Genomic DNA, 25,164 nt, shown 5'->3' with positions numbered 1-25,164 from the left:
AATTGGAGGCTCTCTTCCTTTTTTTTTTTTTTTTGGACCATCAGTGCTCTTGTTGCATGAATGTAAACACTGTCAGAGAACAGCTGAATTTATAGTTGCCTCCAACAATTCAAATATGGAAATATAGACCATCTTCTCCCTACTGAGACACTTACAGGCTGCACTTCAGTATCTGATTAAATTATAAATCCATTGAAAAAGAAGAGATCATGATAACCATGCTGACAACCACTGATCGGCTACATAGACAATAAAAAGCATTTAAACAAACTATTGCAAAATGAGTATAAAAATACCATGGATCCATTACCTTTGTGGTCTTCTTAGGCCAGCTTACAACAGGGACCCCCGAAATGGCCAGATTCTGATCATCATCTGCATGTTCCTTCAGAATGGTCTGTTTCAAGTGAAAGCAGCATAATTAGTAACAGAGCTATTTTGGAAACTCAGGAGAGCAGATATCAGTGGGACAGAATCAAAAGATCTACCCTGATCAGCAACAGCTTCCTTTTTATCCAGGCTGACCTTGTGCTTCTGAGCAAGGATAGATTTCCAAACCTCCACATGATTCAACTCCAAATCTGTGTGTTGAACTGCTAAGATCCTTGTCATACTCAAAGCAAAGCCTCTTGTGTAGTAACAGTGCCAAAGAATTACAAAGCACATCAATACTATTAACGGAAAACAGAATCCTGACGTTCCATACGGAAAACGGCACAGCGCTGTGCTTGTTGCACACCGTTCAGAAGGACAGAAAGCGTACTGACTTAATCACTAAAAACCAAGGAAGACACTGGAAGGATCCTGCTCCATTACAGCTTCCTCCAGCAGTTCTTCAGCATCGGCAGCGTAGGACAAAGCTACTGTCACAGTGTCAACGTGCTTCACAGCACACGAGACAAGGTAGAGCATGGCAAATTGTAACTTGTCAGCTCCCTACCTCACTTGGATTAAGCACACTAGCACGGCCGTTATCTACAGTATGGAAGGGTAGCCAAAGAGGTGAAATCTGCTCCAGTTTATATGAATGAGGTAAGGCCCTCAGGGTCCCAAGCACTTACTAATGTTGATTCTGGAGGTGGGCAGCCTAGACGCAGGGTACCAAGAAAAGAGACTGGCTTTACACTGAAGGTTTTTGCTCCAGCATGCTGTAGTGGAAAGCTCACAGGTGCGTTTCACTGAATCATACAGTTTCTGCCACTGGGATGGTTTTCATTACCGTGTAACTCAACATAGACACCGAACAGCACTCAGTTATTTAACTACAATAAATGGTGATAGTAAGAATATCTCTGCTCTGCTCCCTGTGGCTATTCCTGTATTTAAAACCTGAGCTGCAGAGCCCCCACTTTGGGTTCAGGTAGCTATAAAGCAAGCACCGGAAAAGTCAGAAGTCTAATAAAGATTCCACTAATCTGCTGAAGACTGAAGCCAGAACAAGCCTTAATAGGTTCAAAAAGAAATCACTCCAATAAAGTAAACAGATCTGTGGGTTGAAAATTACCTCATATTTGAACTGACAAGATAACCGCAGACAATGGATGTCAATGGTGTTGCTCCTGATTACACCAACTTCTTGAAGAAGCTTAATTAGATAACAATAGACACTAGGCACTCTCAGTCCCCAGGGCAGAGTTTTAATAATTAGAAATTTCAAACAGTATATAAAAAGGAGCTTAAAATACAGTAATTGTTTGAATAGGAAACACGCTCAAAATAACACAAAGCAGTTACACACACTGTCCCCTTGTAATGATCCAGCCAAAGTGGGCAAATGGCACTTGTGTGTCATAGGGCCAGGGCCTGGCCCTCTTCCCAAACTGAGCACAGTGGGCTCTGGCACACGCTCCGATATGCCGCGAGATCGCCTACCACGGCAGGGCAGGATGCCATATGTGGATCTGGTTCTAAGCACCACGGGGGAGCATTTGCTGGCTCCACAGAGCAATGGACTCACTGGCTAGTGCCCGTGACAGATATGGATAGCAGCATATGGACCTCTGGACTACAGCCCAGTCATATCCCTTTTACTCATATTGCGCTTTAAATGGCATTAGGCAGGCATCTCTCCGAGCTCATTTTGTGAGTGTTGGCAGATTTACAGTCCGGACTGCTCCATCCCACTTTAACTGCAGAGAAACAAGTGGCTGCTTCCAAACTCTCTCTCCTGGTGAAGACAAGCAGGATCCAGCCCCTCTTCTGGCTGTTGCTGTCCCACATGGCTAGACTTAATTATCATACATGCTGCTAAAACTGTTCTCTCTGGAATCACCTTGGTTCAGGCGGCAAGTTGCGTCTGGAGACCAGGGGTATTCAAATAGACACTTATTCACAAGCATCTTTCTTAGTAGTTTACATCTCTGTCCACCCCATTATTATTTATCTGAAGCTCAGAGGCAAAGGCCTCAATCCTATTTCATCTTTCTGTGCTTACATGGCCCTTACTGCGCCACATAACTGCAATTTTTGGCACTTCCACATGGTTTTGATCGGATGCAGCTCTGCTCATTTTGCAGCTCCCTTTCCAGCATGCTCAGAAGGCCACACAGGCACCTGGAGGAACAGAATCACCCAGTGCCAGAGAAGTCCTGAAACCTTAATTACACCAAAAATGTGACTGACGGGAGGGAAAGGCGGCAGGCCTCCTACCTTCAGCCCAAGAGCTAAAGCACATGCTCAGGAGGCAGGAGACCTCTATTCTAGGACCCTTCGCTAAGAGAGGGCTTCAACCTCTCCCAGTTCCCAGCAAAGTGGTCTAACCACCACACTACAGACTAGGAACTGCCTGCAGCTCTCATCTTGAAGCTCACCTCTGGGCAGCCAAGAGGGGAAGATGCATGTGGCCAGGTGGAGATGAACCAGAGAGACAGATGCTGCCCTTGGTATGGGCCCTGTCCGTTGCTGTTTATCCAGTGTATGTTAAACGCAAGGTCTAGTGGACCACCTTCAAAAGGAAGGCTGGGGAAGCAACTGGAAAATGCCCGACGTGTGGCCTGCTGGTTATAGTACTGTGCTAAGAAGTCAGAGACGCAGGTCCAAACTCCCTCTGTGGGGGATGCTAGAACCTAGGTTTCTCACATCCTAAGCCTTAACCACACAGAACGGTCTTCTCACCATGGGCTCATGCTGGCTGAAATGTTGGGCCTATGCCCAGCTAGCATAGCTGCAAGAGTGCCCAGCCAGTCAACAGCCTGCTCAGTAACCATGTGGACATCACCGTATCTTAAACTGTGCACAAGGGCCAAAAATGCCAACTACCTGGCTGAAAAACAGCTATTTGGGCATGCCTGTAAGCGCTCAATTTATGTAAACTACCCCTTAGAAATGGGGCCTTCTCTGCCCTGGAGTTCAAGGGTGTCTCTTTCAGATGAACCCGTATGAAAGACTCTCTCCCCATAAGTTGCTGTTGTACTGGCAGGGTCTAAAACACATTTCTTATGCATAGCACAAAACAGATAAAAACAAAAAAATAAAACGACTCAGTGTGTCATGCAGGATCATTTCCTAATACACCCATAGTCATAGGCCATTTTCTAGAGAGCAGTTCAGCCTCTGTTATGCTCCAATGAAACAATTAACATACTCTGGAAAACAGGATATGGTTAATTAGACAGATGAGAGGAAACCACGATGTTTAGCGATGTGGAGTTTCACAGAACCAACTGGGGCAACTTGCATATGATATGCACCTTCCTGTCTGAAGATCCTATTACTATCACAGGCTCCACTGCTCTGTACGACACACACAACTTTACCAAAGAGGCTGCGTGTAGCTAGGCATCAGGTAGGAGAAACCCTTGGAAGTAGTGTCATTTATTTTGTTGATGAGAATGAAAGCTGAGAAGTAAAGTACACCTGCATAATTCCTGACACACGAGTTCCTAAATCCAGCAGAAGTACTGAATGTGGGCAACAGCCATCAGGAAAGGCACAGAACTTGCAGCCCTGGAGACTGACATCCTGCTGACTAGGAGACATGAAACAGAGCCCCAGGATGAGCATCCCTGCCCTGCCCAGGAGAGAGGGGAGGCTCAGCACTGCCCACAATTTAGGCGGCAAGTCTTGTCTGGAGCCCAGGGGTATTCCAATGGACACTTAGTCACACACATCTTCCTTAGTTTACATCTCTACCCAGCTCATTGCTGCTTGTTAGAAGCTCAGAGGCAAACGCATCAATCCTATTTCATCTTACAGTGCTTACATAGCCCTTACTGAGCTGCATAACTGCAATTTTTGGCACTTCCACCTGGTTTTGATCAGAGGCAGCTCCCTTCCTAGCATGCTCAGAAGGCCACTCAGGCACCTAGGAGGAGCAGAACCCTTACATCTATCTGCCCACAAAGGGGATTGATTCTGCCAGCTGGGACTGTGCTCCAGTGACTTGGGACTCTTGTTCCTGTGAGCACTGAATACAGGCTAACAACAACACCATGCACAGGCCTCCCATCAGTTGTCACTCACTGATCTGGACAAACAACCCAGCAGGAGACACAAATGTAGACGCGGCTCCAGCAGGTAAGAGAGGAGGGGAGAGTACAGCACATCCTGCACTGAGAGCACATCCACATGACAGACAAAGGTGTGGCTAGCTTTCATCTAGCTAGCGCAGACAGCAATAAGAGCGAAGGGCACGGCAACACGGACTTCCGCAGGGCCAGGACCAGACCCAGAGTAGGCATGCAGGTTCCCAAGCTGTTTGTACAGCTTCACGTGTTCCCTGCTGCTGGTTTTATTGCAGGCATGCCCACACTACTAGTCACACCTTCACTTGCTGTGGAGACATGCTCCAAGATACAGATACATGCTTTAACACGTGTGCAAGCCAGCACAGTCTCTCCATTAAAAATGAATCCTTACATATCAGCCGGCCTGTCCAATAAGGAGAAAGCATCAGCTTGCAGGCAGGTAATGGAAAAGTAAGCAAGCACAAGGGAAATAAGAGATCCCAAATTGTGGTGTATTTGCTGGTGGTCTAAGACGATCCAATGGATTATATTACATGGACCCACCTCACAGATACACATCAATGAATTAAATGTCAATAGAAAGCTAAAATACACAGAATATTTTCCAATCTTTGAACTTTCCCTGCCAGTCGCATCCAGGCTTGCTACCTGATTGTCAGTGGACCGGGAAGCAGTCGGGGCAGCTGTGACTGGGAGATGCGGCCGCTGAGGTCCGCTCTGCAAATGAGTCTGAGGACCCTTGCTTTTAAGCACAAAACAGAGCTCTGCCTCAGAAAAGATGGAGGCTGGGACCACTTAGCGTGGATAGGAACCAGTTGAAAGAGCAGAATCTGCACCGAAGTCTCACAACTAAAGCCTCTTTGGCAGGACTGAAACCTGCAGCCGTTAGAACAGGGGTGCTTGGCCCGCAGCCCAGAGGCCAGCTATGGCTCCCACTGCCATGTCATCTGGCCTGCAGGGCTCACCCTGGGTTCATAGGATGTACACCGAAGGCCATGGCCCTGCACACAGGGTGGCGTGGGGCCAACACGGGCTCTCCAGGACAGATTCTGCCATGGGAGGGGGGCTGATTGGTATACAGACCCAGCCCCAAGCATCATGTTGTCTGTCTGCATGCAGTCCCTCGGCTTTCTAAATCTTCCTCTTCCGGAAGGCGAACACAAGGATGCCCCACTTCACCTGGCAGACAGACATTTGACACGTCAGGTCAAAGCAGCCATGGCTTGTCTCAGCCTGCACTACCCAAGCTTCCACTGGACTCAGCCCGCTGTGATGATGAGCTGCCAGTTTTCAGTTGTTTCTTAGTTAACAATTTCACATGAAACATGATAACTGGGACCTCTCTGTATCCTGCCAAGTCCCAGCCCGGAACGTGGTCTGTTTCCTGTTGAACTCCAAGCCTCTGACAGAAGATCTTAACATTCCCACTGAAAACCCTCTTGTAACTTTTCGTATTTGAGACAAGTAAATACAGAGGCTTAATCCTCTCATTAGCTACACCTGAATATCATCTTTCATTTACAAAGAAAGCAAATCCCTGCCTTTTAAGGGATGAGAATAAAGATAACTTTCAAAATATGACTGCAGGTTGTAATGTAGTGATGCTCATCTACCCACTTCAAGAGGCATCAACTAAACCTGGTCATCTCAACAAGGAACAAACTGTCCAACTGTACTTACCCGAATGCCCACGGTGTTAGCTCTTTGGCTACTGAGACTATCAGAGGGGATCTTCATGATATGCTGTGTGGGATGTTTATTTTGTTCCCATACATGGGTCAGGCTTGAAGGATAAGGATACCACCACTGAAAATGAGGCTTACCCTACAGACTTTTGCCACGACTATGCCAGTCAGAGGGACAATCCCCGCCTGATAACAATTGCACTGGCAGAAGCCTTTAATGCAGACACTTATTCCAGGAGAACTGGGCTAGTTTATGGAAAATGGTTCAATGATCCCAGTACAAACACAGTTTTGATGGCAAAGCGGTCTGCACAAAGAATATTTTGCTAGTGTATTATACTGGTACAAGCAGTCCCAGCGTAGGCACTGACCAGCTAGGCACATGATCTTCAGCAAGGGGAAGCTGAGTCTGTGGTTCTTGACACAGTCTGTGGATTTCCCGAAGGCAGCCAGTAGAGCTGAACACAGAGCACTTAAGTTTTTTTGGAGCATTTGCACACTTTACTGTGCAAGACATTTCTTTTTGGCATTTCAAGCAGGTACAGCTCAGTTGCAAGTGCCACCTGGACCATGGGTGAGGCTTGGAAAAGGAAAGCTATCACCCTTCCTTGCCTACTTCTATTGCCACCCCAAATTCAAGCCCTGGCCTTGGCACTTAACTCTCATTTCAGTTCATTTGGAGACCATGCAGAAAGCAAGTAATTAGAACAGTTTTGATGGTGGTGACATGCATGCATACACGTGTGGAGTGGCTGATGAAAAGCAGAGATCAGCCACTCCACGCATGTGTATGCATGCATGTCACCACCATCAAAACTGTTCTAATTACTTGCTTTCTGCATGGTCTCCAAATGAAGGGGCAGGGGACCGGGGGGGACACAACACGACACACAGGCCTCCACTTCTACCCCAAACATACTGCCTGCCTCACAGAAGAGCCACATAAGCCACAGTAAACAGGGCATCTCTAATCTGTTGCGCAAAGTAGGATACATTTGAAAATAAATAAATAAATGAAAACCACCACACACAGAGAGGCAGTGCACGGTTAGATGTCTAACCACAGGCCTGAGTGTTAGTACTCATGGTTCTACCGCAGAGCCAACAACGAGGAGTACATTGTATCTCACAACTATCACACACATCTAGAAGGCATAGATAAGAAAAGAAAGGATGAGATATTCAAAACAGGACAAGGAGTCCTAATCAACAATATACAATGCTGATGACCCTGTTTTAAAGTTTCTGCTAAGGAGAAGTTCAGAGTGTGCTTTAGTGCCCTGAACAGCACTGGCAAGAATTACAGAACGAGAATCCATGTGAAGGAAGGCCAAAACCATGACCATAAGCAAACTCCATAAAGCACAATGCTAGTAAGGTCTACACTTCAATGGCCAAACAGAGAACTCAGCGTGTAGCTTTCTACTTTGATACCATCAAACGCACACTCTTGCAACATGTTCATTCAACACCTTCCAAGGCCTCTATACTGTAGAAAATTAAATGTATCCTGCCTGAGATTATAAAATGTGACATCAACCCTCCTGTATGGCTGTGAGAACTAAACATGTAAAGACACCAAGATGAATTAGAGCATCTGAAGTTTGATACTATAGGACACTTGAAAAAAAAAAATCAGCTGGATGGCCAAAAAACACAGATGAAGAAGGACTGAGAAGGACAAATAGACAAGTAGAGCTACTTGAAATACTAGGTAAAAGGTCACCAGACGACTGGGTTCCAACACCTCTCCTATAAAGCAAAACAGAAGGGGGAGAGGAATCAGGAAGGAGTAAGAGAGCCGGTTGCTTTGGAAGCTCTGTAACATGGACTGGTACGGAGACAAGGATGTTTAGTTTACAGCTTTGTCATGACTGTAAAAGATGGGAAGTGGAGACAGGCAGCCTCCAGATTAGAGATGTCACTTCCACATGGTGCTTATGGACAGATTATACACAGAAGTAAAGAATTTATAAAGGAAGGGCTGACAAAAGTTTAGCCTCGTCTGTTCTAATTGGAACTGATTAGATAACAACCAGACACCAACTGACTATCTTCACATTGCTCTTAAGAGAAAGAGAAGTAGAGATCTTCCTACTATACATAAGTGAAAACCAAGGCATGAGGAGGTTAAATGACTCACTGAAGGTGACACAGCAGATCTGGGTAGAACTGGGACCAGAATGCACTGCAAGTCCTGAGTTTTGCCTGTTGTTCGGATTTCCCTATCATCTCTGCAGCACAAGGGCATCACTCTTGGACAATCCCAGATATCACATTACTTCTCTAGAAGAATTTCTGCCAGTGACACTCATCCCACCGTCTCTGAGGACAGAACTGGACCAGTAAACCATAACCGTCACCTTGCTGTGAGCAATGGAGGAAAATAAAGCGGAGAAAAGGGAAGAATGGAAAGAAAGTGACAGAAAACTAGCTACCTGTTTTTTCAGCACCTGAGTCAAGTATATCAATATTGTACCTTTCACAGGGCTCTGTTAATCAGATAAACTTGTAAAACAAGCAGATTAAAAGGGCAGATTAATAATGATTTCTATACTAAACAGGATTCTCTCCAGGCATGCTTTTTGTAACATACAAAAAGCACAGTACTGCCAGGGCATTTGGACATCCTGACACAGAGGGCAGCTTTAACAGCCAGTTTGGGTCAAATTAAATGAATCAGATTCTAGATCCCTGTAACCAGAGTACAGAGATATGCTCTGTACAGACTACAAGGTCCAGCATGCAACATTCCCCCTTCCACATCACAGTAGCAGAAAGGCTGGATCAGAAGGAAGCTCTGGGCATTAGCAGGCTGCCCTGCATTGAAGAGGAACATTTGCAGACACTGGCGTCCCTCTCCTCACCCATTATGTTGAAAACCCCTTGAAATACAGATTGCATGGCTGTAAAAGCTGTCATACCCACCTTCATATCCTCCAGCAGAGCCTGGGGATCCTCAATGCCTTCTGGAACGCACTTCTTGTTCTCTGGGAGGGATTCAAGCTTTTCAACCAGGGCTTTCAAACCCTTCAGCTCAAACTCTGTGAGGTGAGTCCATTTGGTGGAGACTTCTGTGGCTGGTGACCCTGTGGGCGTTTTGGGATAGTCCGTGGGAGTTGTCGACTTCACGCTGTCATCTGACTCATTGGACAAAGTTCTTTTGAGGTACCGCATTACTGTGGCTTTCTGCTTCCTCCCAGCCCCTTCCTTCCCTTCGGAGTGTGTGCTGTTGGGCGAGGAGGAGCCGTCACCCACAGGTTTGGTGTTCTGATCCAAGCTGTCATCCTTCTCCTCCCGGGGGTGGGCATCACAAGATTCTTCATCCATGTCTAACCAGGAATCTGATGAGAAGCTGTCTATGCTGCGTTTTCTTTTTGCATCTGAAAGAGAGAAAGATAAAATTATTTTTCCTAATACAGAACCTGCACCCTATTCCCACCTGCTGATACAACCAGCTATTGCCTGATCAGAGAGGCACAGGGTACCACCCAGCTCTTCCGCGTGTCAGGGAGTAAACTTAATTCACGTGTTTTTAAAGAGTTTGGTTAACTTGTATTCAACTCATGTCATCAAGCAACATTTAAGAAAAGTGTGATCCATGCAAAGTTTCAGTCTCCCACCTGCTCCAGGGGAAAGCCAAGAGCAATGGTCAAACACCTAGAAGAAGGTTTCGGACTGGATACAAGGAAAAACTTCACGGTTCATGTGACCAGACTCTGGAATGCTCCCAGTGGGGTGGTGCAGGCACCAACCTTGGAGATCTTCAAAAGGAGACTGGACGCACACCTTGCTGGGGTTATTTGACCCCGGCAATCCTTCCTGCCCAGAGCAGTGGGGGCTGGACCTGATAATTTCACAAGATCTCTTCCAGCCCTAAACTTCTGTGAATCTGTTCAATTCACAGGGGAAAAGCTCACAAGTCACACATTTGGGATGCATTTTAAACTTTCCAGCAAAACCAAACATGACCAGATTTAGATTCTTCCTATTTCTAAGATAAAAGCCCAAACAGGAGGGAGAAAAAAATGCCTTTTAAAAGTCACCATCACTCCTTCAAGCTTTCTTTAGGGATCACAGAAGAGACTGCTTTGCCTAGTTTTTCTTTGGCAGGTCACTGACAATGAAGTTAACATAGTAATGGTGGATTTTGCAAGATAGCTCTCTTCCAATAATCTTGCAGCATCATAAATGCCTCTTCTAATTGTGAGAGGAAGGAGTAAATAATGCTATTTCAGAGATGGGGAATCTGAAGCACAAAGACAAGAGGAGAATAGCCCAGTGTAAAAACTATTACTATTATTAACACAGCCCCAAATGCACACAGGGCAACCTACAGATAAATAGAAAGGCACAGTCTCCAATTGGCAGAGCTTACCCTAGCCTGGGCTTTTTCCACTGAAAATCCCACTCTCACAGAGTCCAGGCGAGTGCCCGTGGTGACAGCATTTCTAAAAGGTGCTGGAGAAAGCTCCAAAGCTCTGATCTCTTAACGGCAATGTTGATCAGAGCAGTTCTTTCACAGAAGATCACACAGACTAGCACCTTCTTTGCTACTAATGCTGGCAGAGTTGAACTGGGGTTAGCAACAAAAGGGAAGGTCTAAGAAAAAATACTCCTGGAGGCAGAGTTAATTAGAGCTTGCACTAGTGACACAGACCAGCAACAGAAATCTATCCACAGGAGGATGAAAGGGGATGCAGCACAACACAAGCGAATGAGCAACTAAGACCATTCCTCTCCAGTTTTCATTTGCTTATTTTCACCGTTCCAAAAACCTGAGTCCACCCACAGTTTGTCTTCAGTCAAAACTTCTACTGGACCTCCCCACAGATTTTGCCTGAGAAAGGACAGAGAATCCAGCTACACTACAGCAGTAAAACTCCCAGGAAATACAGAAGCAGAAAAGCCAAAAGGTGCCGTTGCAAATCTCCCTGACAAAAGAGCCAGCACCTTGTCTTGCACAGGTAGTGCCGTCTCCTTGGGAAGCATGAACAGCACTTACCAGGGAGAAGAGAGAAAGACAGAGTCAGCAGCAGCCAGTTGTAAAATGGCTACTCTTGGGCTACCCTTGCTTAATTGCTAACTTCAAAGGGCTTGTGCCAGAAAGGTATTCTGGGGGAAAAAAATCCTTAAAAGGCTTTGTGTACGCTGGGAAAACGAGTTGCGTTAGTTAACACCTGATAGAAAGGAATGGGGCAGTTCGCACTTACCAGGGGCTCCCGGGCTATTGTTTGGTGTCTGCAAAAATCAGACCACGTATCATTCTTTCAGTTATATTTGGGCCCGTTTTAAATGCTCTCTGTAATACCGTAATGGCTAGAACCTAATTTTGGAGGGAGTTTTTTTAAAGCTGCACTGTTGTTTCTTTAATCCCAGATTCTGAAGAACAAAACAGCAATCCCAAAAAATAAGTACTAGGCCACTTGGATCAGGCTGGACATGGCCAGATTGAGTCCTGGCAAGAGCAAAGGTAAACGTCCTCCTCCTCTCTCCCTGGCAGTAAAAGCTTTAACATAATCAAATGCAGCCTTCAGTGGTGGTGCATCTATTATTCACAAGGTGATAAAGGAAGGGAAGGCAACACCTTCATAGGTCTCTGCTCACTTTCCCCAGTGCTGGGTTACCCTGCCCCCCAGCTTTGTCTATGCTAGGAAACTGAACCGTGCTAGGAAACATATAACCTAACATTCAGGTTAAAAAAAAACACTACCTTTTTAAACACCATTCAGGGTTGTTACAACTGGCTAAGTTTCTCATTTGTCCCCAGAGCTGAAAGGGTTTTATAGTGCTGGACTGTAATCACACATTCCAGAGGCACCAGGAGAGACAGTAACTTACCCAGGGTCACCCAAAGCTGGTGGCAGAGGTATGACCATGAGCTTGAGTCCCAGCCTATGGCCTGTTCCCCTAGGCCTCACTGCCTCTGTTAACTGGAACCTCTGTTAACATCTGTTTGTTTAAAATGTCACCTGTGTTATGTCAGGGGTCATTAGCAGGGGTAGGGAGGCCTTGTCAGCTGCCAGCACGAGGCGCAGCTGCAGTAGAGCCAGTGTTTGGGGAAGAGAGCAAGTCCCCGCATGAGACAGGTGTCCATGGCCCCAGTTCTTTGATGCAGCTGCAAGGGTGCAAGTCATGCACAGTCACAGCACTGAGACAGTTTGCACTGGTGTAGGCAGGAGTTAAGATTAACGAGAAAACAAGACATTAGCTCCAAACTGGGAGGCCGCTGTCTCCTTTTCTATTTGTTTGTTGTCCAGTTCTCTCTAAAGAAAAGGGCCTCACTGACCGGAACTGAGTAAATCCCCCAGGTGAGACCACTTGCAAACTAGTTTTCCAGGCTGTTTCCTAGTTTAGGCTCCCACCTGGCTTAGGAAAGCAGCTTACAGAACAGTCCTAATAAGGGTTTAGTCCATTCCTTGCTGTCCCTTTTTAGACCATCCTATCCCAAACATGGTCTAAATGGCCACATGGGAAAGGGGTCTGAATTTTTCAACATGCTTAAATGCTTTGCACTGTTCTCACCATTTAAAGCAATTTATTAAATGGATTACAAAATACAAGTCTTCCCCTGGCATCAGCAGCTGCCCATGAGACTGAGATCCCAGCTGATGACTTAGTATGGCACCGTGGGGCCTGTGGCCATCACTGTAAATGTCGTACGCAAACTACGTCTTCTTTTAATCTACACCTCTGCCCTTGGCCTAGGCACAGCATGTTTTGCTCCAACTCCAACCAAACCCTTCCAAAAAGGGCAGGAAGGGAAACAGCATGAGCACATCGTTCTGGGTATGGGAACCAGGGAGATTTTGTGGTGATGTGGTCCCATGCAAGGAAGGGACATGAGTCTGAGTCCCAGGCAAACAGCTAGGAGCTTCTTGCTTCTAAAGCAACTGGCTCCTTCCATCAACGCCAAGTCCTCCTGAGATCAACAGCCCAGAGGGCCATTGTGCTTAACTGCTGCCCCTTTCTACAGCCCACAGAGCACAAGATGGTGATGCAGGCTGCATCATATCTGACTCCTCTCCAGCCTGAATGACTCTCTCATAGCTGGGTCAACTGGGGGCAGCCTTTGGCTCTGGGACAGAGTGGGGCCTGAATTCACGCTCTACCAGCTACAGTGAGACACCTGACCACTGTGCCATATACTCCATTAAGTCCATCTTTGTCTTTGGGTATAACATTTCACTTCCCCTTCTCAGTTTGCCCACCGGTAGAGCAGAGATGACTGTACACAGCTGCCTTCTTTAACAGAGGATTGCATTCTTCGAAAAGTAAAGGCCAACAACAGCTAGGTATAATAATTAATATTCTTAACTTCCCTCCACCAGTACATAGGAAACAATATGCATTCTTCTGCTGCAAGAGGAACCCCCATTCATAGACCATATCTGGCTCTCTGGCTTGTGAGCAGGACGCTTCAAGTAAGTATTTTTATATTGGCATGTTAAGAGAAATGATGGCATCATTATTGGCACAAAGCACTAAGGACTCCAGAGGAATCTGATTGCATGGAGCTTCCCAGATAAAAATCACTTAACATATTCCACGATTTCTCTGTCAATGAGCAGATCCACTATACTGTCTGTGATAGGGGGAAAAAAAGGCATAGCACCTTCACCATCACAGAGAATGCTTTTCTATTATCTACCAGGCTGAATGTACAGTCAGAGCCCTCCTGTGAAAACATCTTACAGTGGAAATATTAAAAGCTGCAAGATACAGAGCGAGCATGTTACCGACTAGCGCTGCATCTTCTCCCAATTACTCTTTGTCAGTTCAGTCTCAAGATTCCTATCTCATTGAAGGACACATTTAGGTCAATTGCAGTTGAAAATGTCCAGCACGGACTTGATAAAGATAAGAGTAAGAATCCCGAAGACATGTCCATCTCGGAGCAGCACATGTTCAGATCTGGTAGGGAACTCATATAGAGCGCCCTTTTTGATTCTAACCAGCAAGACGAATGCCACAGTTGGAGGGAGACGAAGAATGAGATTCAATGCTTTGTCAGCCGCCTGCAATTGCCGTAATGTCACTGCTTCCCCTGATCTCCTGCCCTCCTATGGAACAGATCAGAGAAATAACAGACTCTCACACACTAACCAGGTAGGAAAGCTACTGCCTGGAAAGTTATTCTGTGACTTAGGAACAGGGAAGAAAACAAGATCTCTTTCTTCCATCCCATTTCAAATGTAGCCATTGTATTTCAGGATCTGTATGTCCACACAGGAAATCCTTATGCTGTAACTGTAGCACCACAATTATAACACAGTAACTACACCAGTAAATTCCCCAGTTTAGATAATCTTCCACACTGGGACTCACTTCTGAATTTGGGGTTCTTAATCTCAGCATACTTAACCATGATGTAATAAAACTAAGAATGCAATCATGGGAAGTTCACCCCAGTACCACATTGCACAGACTGGTACAGAACCAAAGACATCTGTTACTGAAGGGGGAGTAAAATCAGGAAGGCAGCAAAATCTGGGAGACTCTCAATGGACCCATCATGACAGCAACTGCTGACCTACCCAAGTGTCATCTGAAGCAGCAGTCTGTTGAGACCATCAATGTCATGTTTTTGGAGCCGTTTACTCTGGAAAATACCAGAGAGGAACTTGTTTTCTACATAGCCCTGTCCAAACTCTGGAGATGGAATTTTAGGGAATTAAAATGTAATCTTCTAGACTGGAATCTGTCTAGGACCCTGGGATTAACACCCTTTCTTATATGAAAAATACTGTCAGATCGTTACATAAACCCAAGTAATCATGACTTTCCAAAGACAACATCTAAGAACAGCACAGCAAGCTCCATCATCACATGGGGCACTGGATCCCCCCAGATTCAGTAAAAAGCCCATGCAGTGAGTTCCAGAAACCAGCCCCTTCAGCAGTCTGGTGTTCTCCTTGGAGATCCCCCCCTCCCACTACAGTCTTAGCCAGGCCTCCCTCTTCTTAGGTTCTGGAAGCCAACAAGGCTACTTTCTGCAGCAGAAGGCATTCGGAAAAGTTAAAAAAGCAGCACACCTTGAGGCATCCCTGAGGATGAAATATAGCAAGCTTCAAAGGCCAAAAATGTATAGATAAGCAGAATGTCAGCACATGTGATGCCAGGGAAAAGATATGGTGGGGGGAAAAAAGCAGCAGCAATCAGCCACAAACAGTAAGGCTAATCGTAAGAGATTCCCCTAAAGAATGCATGGGACTCAGGAGACCAAGGAGTGAGGAGGACAGCTGAAGCTAATGCAGAGGCTGCAGAGAAGTTAAATACTTTACTTCACTATTCATCAAGGAGGACTGTGGGCAAATGCTTCCTCAAAGGGGGCTCTTATGGGAAATCAAGACATCACTAGCAGAGGGAGAACTCTCCCAGGAAGAAGAGAGGATACAGCACCTTAAGGACCTCAACAGTTCCAAAGGAAATATGAAAAGTCAAAGCACCCAAACTCTTGAGACCATTTAACCTCCTGACTCTTCTACACAGAGCCCCTGCTCCTGAGGTTGGTACTGCTTATCTCCTGAACCCCAGGTGATGCAACAAGTGCAGGCCAGGGAGTTTCACTTGAGTACTGGAGACATGACCACAGAGTATATATAACCAAGAGCAGGATAAGGAAGCATTAGAAGTCACACAACTCAGTGAAAACAGCCAGCACAGCTCCTCTGAAGAGGAAATGCTGTCTCTGCTCTGGTCTGTTAAAATTCTTTGAGAAAAATACCAAATGTGGTGACTAAGACGTGACTTTTTGAACAGCATTTGGTGGCTCCTTCACAGCAAATTACTTAGGAGATAAGTTCCTGCCATGAATTAAAAAACAGCTTGTGACAAAGATGCATAAATGTCCGCTTCTTAAAGGGGGATGAAGTGTACCTAGGTACCAGGGAGCCAAGGTGTAACATGAAGTTGGCTCCAGCCTGCGGATGAACTCCACTTTTGCCAGAGACCACTTAGGAGCATAAAACATGTATGTCTGTCCAAGCCAGTGACGGTGGATCAAGATCCTCACACGTGAGGGTTGGTAGTGTTACTGGAACCTACTGGCTACCTGTTTTTGATCACATCTCCCTCTCATGGCTGATGCTTTGTTACCTCAAGCAGCAGTGGTCTGCACTTTGGGTGTGGAAGTTCCTAGGCTTTATCTCTTGTATGCCTCATGCCCAGCTCTACAAAAGCATATTCATATGGATATGATCGACAGCCTGGGGAAAAAGGTCAAGCTTCCAACAAGTCACTGAGAACTAGGGAGAGCTAGATTAAAGGAGGAATTTGAACAGTTACTAAAACATACTTGATTGTCCTTTGTTGCTAAAGGAACAGGAGCCTTCCTTACATATAAACCCATTCTCACTGCCCAGGCCTAGAGGCTATAGAGGAAGAGACTGTCTCACTGGAACTGCCATGTAAAAGCTTAGTGCGCTTTGTCTGTGAACGAACTCCCTTCCACAGCACCCAGAGACTGGACATCTCCCCACTTCCAATGCTCAGCTCAGCACTCGCTCCAGCTCAACCTTACAAACTGCCCTGCTCCCGGCCCTGGCCCCTCGTGCCTGCCAGGTGTGAGCTGTCCTGATGTAACCCTAAGGCAGATGAAAAGGTGCCTTGACCTTAGAGCACATTCTCATTACTCAGTGCATCCTTCCTCTCCTCAGGGCACTTCAGAAACTTGCTTTTTACATCTAAGTGTTTCTACAGGCAGCAGCTCTTCAAAGATTGCTGCTGCTTCTCCAGTCACCTGCAGCATCCATCTTTTATCCTGACTGCTCCAACAATTTTTGCCCTTGTGACTTGTTTTTCATGGTGACCTTTTCCCCTCCAGGGCTTCTATGTTCTTTAAAGTTCAAACCACTGAAAACTGTGGGGGCGGGGGAGTGAGTGTGGAGGAAAGCCAGGGCCTTAGGAGTTTCTGACTCACCAGCTCTTCAGGGGGTTTTCAAGATGTCATCCCCCCTCTCATCCTTTCTAATCTATTGCCCCAAAGTTCCCTATTTTTAACCCTTTCCCCACAGCCACACTGGTCATTCTGCAAGACCCCATGTTCTTCTGGCAGCAGGCATCTAAGGATTCTGGATCTGCCATACAATTCTCAGTTCAAGTCGCTGTAGTGCTCCTGAAAAGAGCTGGCCCCGCAGCCCATGGGATATCAAAGTACTCACTGTATCCAGAAAACAGGTACAACAGGTGCAGTGACGTCCAAGCTTCTCCATGCTGCCTCAACCCTAGCTGAGAATCACCACTTCCAGAGCAAGGAAGTGTTTAACCACTGTGCCCCATCAATCCAATGATTTAATCTAGTGAGACTGCTGCCACAGGGCTTAATTGGTGCCAACTGTTTTTCTTATATGCTGTTGATGCCTCTTCAGTAGGAGCAGGAGGCGAGACACATTTCACAAGGGTCACCAGACCGCTGTTGGTCATTACAGAGCTGACACGGCAGAGCCTGAGAAGGGAAAGGCTCCATGTCTCATGATCAATCTCCTGAGCCATCCAGTCTTCACACTTAAGTTGCTCTGAAATGTATTGATCTCATGCATCTTACTGATCCTGAACCCCTGCCTCTTCAGCAGGAAGAAACTCTTTCCTACACTATGTCCAAAGGACTGCAACACACTTCCTAGGGGATACAAAGGCCAACAGTTTTGTCCTTAGTTCTTTGAAAAGGCAATCCCAGGGGCTAATTCACTCCTTCCTGTAGGACAAGACTGCAGAAGGGAAAAGCTACTCAGCACAAGGCACAGTAAACTTCAGGAGTTCCTGACTCACCAACTTTTCAGAGGAGGGGTTTGATGACCCACCAAGAAGCCATGAAATGTGACCCTCCATCCACACTGATGTGCTGAAATCTGCAGGAAAATCCCTTTGAACCTCAGACTGTCTCCACAGCATCAGCTCTGGCAGCACCGTTCACTCAAGTGCAATGCTCGAGACCAGAGCAGACCCTCTCTGAACTGTTATGCTGCACTGGGTGGCCATTCTCCTCTCTGTTGCTGGCCACTCTCTCCAAAACCTCTGCAGTTTGCAAACATAGTTTTCACAGTGATGTGCACTGGGTGTTTACAGTGGGGGAAAAGGGTTAGATGATGATACTTTAGCTCCTCTGCACTTCTGGATACACCACTCTGATTCAGCTAATACATCGGCTCCTTGTAGCCCTTCTGAGCCCCAAATCATCAGGATGACGTGGCCCTGTGGCCCTTTCAATGAGAAAAAGAGCTGACAGGCCAGACTAGAACTCAGGCTGTAACACCTGCTCCAAGCTCATGACTGCACAGATACCTGATGCTTTCCCACTTTGGTAACTTGCATCCATCTCTGTCATGGTCCATTTTCAGCTACTGGTTTTCAGTTATTTTCACTTTCCTGATTCAAAGAACTGAAAGTCAGTCCCCAGTTTGGGAGAAGTCAAACCAGAGATTAAAGGAAAGAAAAAGGAGCCAGATCTAGTGGCTGATAGAAATGCATTCTGTTGATGAAAAGCGCTATAAAAGGGCTAAAAACCTAACTCACCAGAGCACATTTGCAATGCAGATGTTTCTGGAGGATAAGGGAATATGCCAAACATGACAGTAAATCCACAAATGTTTGGCAGATCATCTAAATATAAACATTACTGAAACCAAGAAATAAATAAATCTGAAATTATTTTTCTGGAATCCATTTGCTGAAGGAATGCTCAATAAATATCATCCAAGGAAGGCTGGCGCTTCAGTGAAATGACTGGGTCTCACATCCTCCCCACCCCCCAATACTGAAATAATTCATTAGGTTCTCTACAGTTCTCCACTTTAATTTACAATCTGCTTTTCAGAAGCCAAAGCAGCGACTAGCCTAAGGTGCCAGCATCCATTCTGAATATGCACTCGAAGGATTCACTCACCAATTAACATTGATTCTTTCTGGTACTCTTTGCTGAGGTGACAGCGCTGGGTCACACAGGACACGTATCTCTCCAGAACATACCAGCACATTTCATAGTAGAAAGGATAACGGAATTTGGCATGCACCTGAAAGCAAGATTGAGACTGTCAATCCATGTGGAAGGGAGAGAAGTTCGCAGCATAAGGGCCAGTCATCATTCTCATCATGTTATCAAGAGCACAAACAGTATGCAGGAGGGGGAGGGGGAAGAGGGTGGGAGCCGAGTGAGATGTATGCCTTCAGCATACGAAATGAGGAGACTGCCTGCCTGCCTGCCTGCCATGATAGCATCGTTTCTTGGTTCACTAAATTGTACACTCTTGGGGTGATGGGAGAGGAGGGGGTTTGTGTTCTTGCGAAATCATGAAACTGATGGATGGCCCCCAGAGGTATTATTCACCTACTGTATAAACATAGGGTGGTCACATACAGATGTTAGTCACTAAAATTCAAGTTAAAATAAAGGTGGGCTCTTTTGACTTCCTAAATATTATTCCATGATTTGTCAAAAAGACAGCATTACCTACAGAGAGCCAAGCAGGAAACACGATCCTTGTCAACTGTGGTCTTTACAGTACAACAATTCGATTAAAGAATGGAACACACACAAAGTCGTGATGATTGGTACGTAACGTTCAAACATTACATAAAAAACCCTCCACATTTCTACTACACGGCAATATATTGGTAACCAATTAACATTTGCCCTGCACAGAACAGAAAAGTGGGATTCAACCAAAAGATCCTGCCAGGATAACCCCTTCCCCTACGTCTCAGACCTTTTGTTCTCACGCTGGAAGCTGATTCTTTAGTGCTATGTATGTGTGATACTATTTCACATTTAAAAGGAAAAGAAACTGCTATCTTCCCCCACCTGATTGTTAAAGTCTGGGAGGACCCTGTGCTAAGGAATAAACTGGGGAGTCCTGAATTGGGGAGTAGGCATGTACCTAGGCAGATGTTTTTTAAAAATGGATGCCATTCACAGGTACTTACACTGAACAGCTCTGCCTCCCTGCAGGCGCAGAATGTGCATTATGTGGACTTGAGAAAACCTTGCATGCATTCATTGCCCCAGGATGACAGGCATGTCCTGTGCAGTTTAACTCTCAGCTAACCAACAGGTCTAGCACACATGTCCGCTCACCTTTAACAAAACGTGGATTTCACCAGAAAAGATCGTTGTCTCAGGCAGCCCGTTTTTTAAAAACAGGAATCTAAAAAGATTGACTAAATCCAGCAGCTGGAAACTCAAAATGAAAGCTGGCTGAAGGGAACAGGTTTTTACACACCTGTCTGGAGATCTGAACATCCACTTGCAGGATTTAGATACCTTGTTAGAGTAGGCACATTTGAAAATTATGCCCAGCACGGAAACAAAAATAGCCTTGCATTTGCTCCCAGGATGGGGGACACAGAAACACTCTCCACAGAGAAATAAAATGTAATTAAGGACAGATAAACTGGGCTGCCCCACCAATTGCATGGCAAGGTATTGGATAAATAATCCAAAGTAAATCCAGGAGCTGAGACTTCATAAACTCAGCACAAATACAGATGGCAAATCTGAACCAGATGCTGTCACATGCTACTGAGTGATGTACCCAGCACTGCTTCATCATCCCAAACATCCCTCTACAGCATGCGGCATAAAGCAATGCACTTAAACAAAACAAAACAAAACAAAACAAAACAAAACAAAACACAACCTAAATGTAAGAGCAACATTCATCCCCAGGGTGATGCTATATTGGAGAATCCTTTTTCCTTTTGGCTTGGTTACATGTCAGAAAGAAAAGATCAAGTCACTTATCACTATTACAGAACACAGGGGAAATTAGCCATGCTAAAATATATGCTAATAAAGGAACTCAAATTTTTCCAAGAGAGCACTGCAGGAAACAAAATTTGCAAAGAATTGACTTACAAACAGGAAGCCGCCTTCCACCCCTCAGCCTTCAAAAGGTTTTCAGCCACATGCCTGGGAATATTAAAGACATCATTGCTCAACATTTGTTGACAGATTCTGAGCTTTACCAAATTTAGTTGTTACCAATGTTAATTCAATGTGAAAGACAAGGCAGTAATGCATGCAGTGCTCCCATTATGTATATCAATCTTTAATATTCAATTTGAGTTCCTAATTGCCTCGCTAGCTATGTTCCAACCCACAGCAAACCCCTCCATGCCTCTGTAACTCACTATTTGCCTGAGAAAGCTCTGCTTTTACAAACCCTCAGATGTAAAAGCCACCGTATGTACATACTGTGCAAAGATCTACAGTGCCTTTTTGCTACCCAGTTCAGTCTAAGGTTGACAGTGGCTTAAGAATTTCTTTAATGCGCTTGATATAAATGTAAAAAGAAGTACATCAGTTATGATGCTCCAAGATAGTTATTAGTTCTAATGGACATGAACTGTCTGGCATATATGCCCATATTTTGTTTCATTGTATATCCACCGGTCAAATGAACTTTTATTTGAAAAGAATAATAATTCTAAAGCCAAAAATTATTTTGACAAATTTGAAATTTAATAAATATCTCGTATATGCTCTGTCAGAAGATGACACCCCACACCAACAAGAAGAGATAGTTGATCATTTAATAGGCATTTTCCAGCTCTAACTTCTATGATTAATAATTTACAGTCCACTGAATGCATTTTTTTAATTATTCCTGTATAGCAAGAAAAATCCTCTCTGGAGTATGATCCTTTCTAGAGTTCAAAATGAAATTATTTGAGAGACTTATACAAAAAAAGTACATATAAGACACAATCTTCTCTAGAAATATTAATCTCTTACACTATGTCCATAAAAAAATCATTATAAATGCTTCTTGCATTTCATCACTGTAATCACAGTATTCTTTTAAAAATACTTCTCATTAAATTGAATGAAAAAATTCAAACTGATCAATTTTAAATTTAAACTTTAAGTTCCAGAAAATAGAATCAGTAGCAAACACCACCATCTGTGAGTGACCACCTTACGTATATATTTTGAATGCTTTTGTCTTCGAACATGTTCAAATACATTAACAGGGCTAAATTTAGATGGACTGAAAATACTTTGACGTTTCTTCTTTGGTGATACTGGAGCCATTAACACTTCCATGCCAAAATGATGACTGCATGGCAGCCTGCTTTGCTGTTACCCAAACTGGTCTAGCAGAGAGCTAAAGAGCTTGGCCTGTTTGACTGGCTGTTAATTGGCTTCTAGGAAAGCCAGACTGGAAAATGAAAATCTCTGCAAACTGTAAGGCTAGCGAATATTTGTTTACCTCAACTGCACATTAGGAGCTGTTTTCAACAACAGACATGTTTTTTATTACTCCTTAAAAAACTATTTTTAAATGGCTATAACCCTCTTAAAAGTCTCCCAGGGATATGAGAAATTAAGCTAGAATAAGCATGACAAGTGTATAAATTAGACAATTTTATCGGGCTTTAAATCAGCATTACTGTTTCAACCATGTATTACTCTCATCTTAGCAGCTAAGACAATAACAACTGCACCTAGCATAAAAATGGCTTTGAATACTAGCAATCAAAGATGATTAAGCATTATACAGCAGGTTTAAACACAGTGAAACCTCCATAAAATTGCTCTGTGCAAAATCAGGAGGGGAAAACACACCTATATTACACTTTGATTTGAGTGTGGCAATTACTTTGTGAATCACGTCATGTAATTTACTTCTGTGCTATACACAATGAAAAGATCGATACTCACAAGAAAGCCATCTGCAGTGTATTCACTGGCAAATTCATGTTAAAGTACATTGCACATGATCTACTCAGTTAAGATTATTGGAATAAAGCAGAAATTACAATATTTGATCCACAAAACAAATGGAATAGTACACCCCAGCACTCCTTTCATTTTGAACACATTTACTCCTTAGAGATTCTCTTTTGACATTTTCAGCATTTTTATTGCTGTTTTACAAAGAGAAAAAAAAGGGCTGACTTCTCCCATCTTTACTAAATTTATATTTTCTTTGCCACATTGTACAACAGATCTGTTTGAGTACAGGGCCCATAAACACCTTTGTGATCACAGGACCGCTTGTAAGCACCGGACTGCATATACAGCTTTGTTATTGTAGGGTTGATCACGGGTGTTGAACTGCATATAGTGCACTGCTATCACACAGCTGCATGTGAACCAGACACATCTGTCATAGCAGGGTTGCCTGAGTTCTGAACTGCTAGCATATATTTATTGTAAGCACTGGAGTATTTAATGGGAGAAAGTGACTGAGTATATCACAGTGTTCACACAAATGATCTAAAACAAAACCCACAACGGTATAGGTCAATGTGTGGGTCTTGGAACATAAAGTATCCCTTTCTAAATAATGATTTACAGATAATTTTTCAAGACACCACCATCATGCAGGTATCCAACTCCCAGTGACTGTCAGTGGGAGATACAGTGATTTTGTCTTTCCAAATGCTCAACATCAGTACTCCACTACGGGGGAATTCTCTGTGTCATCAGGAGCAACCAGGCACCCAGCTCCCAATGAAGGGGCTGGGGATTTGGTATCTGACCACCTTAGTGACTTGGAGAATATACTCCTCAGTGGACAGCTGACAAACATTTGTAAAGTCAAGCTCACCCTGACAGCCATGGACAGGGCCTGACTTGCAGAGATGCAGGGCACTGAGCTCTGGCTGCTCAATTCCTATGAAAACAGGGCTCTGACTCATTTATTAGTGCAGAAATGCTATCAGTCTCCTGTCCGTCTTCTCCATGGTCACATCTACGTGATTCATTCATTTTGTTTCCAGCGTCCATCTTTTCTCCACCTCCTCTCCACCAGTGCTGACAAGTCTACCGACCTCCTCTTCATTTTCTCCCCTCCTGCACACATCTAGACCCCACCATATGTTGTCAGTCCTTCCTATACAAGTACTCTATCTAACATCCCTCCTTTCTGCTCCATCCCAAGGCCATTCACCTCTGGCCTGGACTACTACAGCCTCCTCTTCCTTGGCTTGCCTTCAGCATCTTACCTCCCCTCAGTCTATTATAAACCCTATGGCTCCCCCTCTTGCTCTTCTGATCACATCGCTACCCGACTTAAATCTTTTTGTCTTTTCATATAAGGTTCATGCTTCTGGTGCTCACATGAAGGCCCACAACAAACTCCATTCTTTCTATCCTCCCAATTTCAACTTCAATTTTCCAGACTGCCCCCTGTACTTGGACTTCCCTGCTCTTTCCCACATGGCAAACAGCTCACTTCGTCTAGATCACTCCAGGAAAGTGATTTCCACGGTGAAGCGATCAGTCTCTGTAACCCCGAGAAAGTAGTGGGGCAGCCCCCTGGCAGCACAACGTGGGCAGTCTGGAGGCTGTCTTGGAAAGAGGCTATTTTTGCATATAAGCCCAGGGTATAGCGGCTTTAAGCAGTGCTCACATATCTGCACATTGGTTTCTCTCTACTGGATGGGTCTGATTTAAAGAGAAAACCCACAGAGGCAAGGATCACTCCCTCTTCACACCTAGAACAGCAATGAGAACACTCTTGATGCACAACAGTATTAATCAAGCCTTGTCTACACTGGAAAGCATTATTACTAGTTATATTAATATAACCCCCGTAAGTAACTGCTTATTCCAGATTAGCTTCCATTTGTTTCCAGATGATATAAGCTAACCTGAAAAGGCCACTCTTTTGCCAGGGTCAGAATATCCAGAGAGAGGATTATAAACTTGTACTGATAATTTCACACCTCGGCTTATATCAGTTGGTGCCAGCCTTTCAAATGGTCCAGCCTCCAGTGGAAAGCCCTGTATGAACTTCCATAAGTGGGTGGAAGCATATTTCTCTTAAAATGCTGTGGTAGGCTATCAAATAAGCAGTATGAGATGTTTAACACTGCCTGACACTCTGAGATCCTTTGGCATTTTATCTAGCTGCAAGGGACAAGAATCTTAACCAAAGGCCCAGTTCTCTCCCTGGGAGTGCAGAACTGCCTATTCACTTACTCCATAACCCCAACACTCTCCACTTTGTGGCTAGGTGATCAATGCAGAGTGCAGACTAATCTCTCCTCTCCTTTTATCCCTGAGA

At 44.7% G+C, this 25,164-nt stretch overlaps 1 protein-coding gene across 10 annotated transcripts in view; it reads right to left on the bottom strand.

Annotated features, from left to right (window-relative positions):
* KDM2B (lysine demethylase 2B) overlaps window positions 1-25,164 on the bottom strand; it is a 159,157-nt gene that overhangs the window by 71,773 nt on the left and 62,220 nt on the right. For all 10 annotated transcript variants that reach the window (XR_002095619.1, XM_019507293.1, XM_019507296.1 and 7 more), the window contains 3 exons: window positions 19,035-19,161; window positions 9,080-9,534; window positions 311-397 (listed from right to left, as the gene is read on the bottom strand). Coding sequence is in view for 9 of the 10 variants with exons in the window: in XM_019507293.1 (XP_019362838.1) it covers window positions 311-397; window positions 9,080-9,534; window positions 19,035-19,161 (669 nt within the window). In the remaining variant the exon portion in view is untranslated. The remainder of the gene's footprint in view (window positions 1-310; window positions 398-9,079; window positions 9,535-19,034; window positions 19,162-25,164) is intronic.

This window comes from Gavialis gangeticus, unplaced genomic scaffold (genome assembly GCF_001723915.1).
Source record: "Gavialis gangeticus isolate Ggan-Ray unplaced genomic scaffold, GavGan_comp1, whole genome shotgun sequence".
Taxonomy (NCBI): domain Eukaryota; kingdom Metazoa; phylum Chordata; order Crocodylia; family Gavialidae; genus Gavialis; species Gavialis gangeticus.
This window is presented reverse-complemented; position numbering and strand designations above follow the sequence as displayed.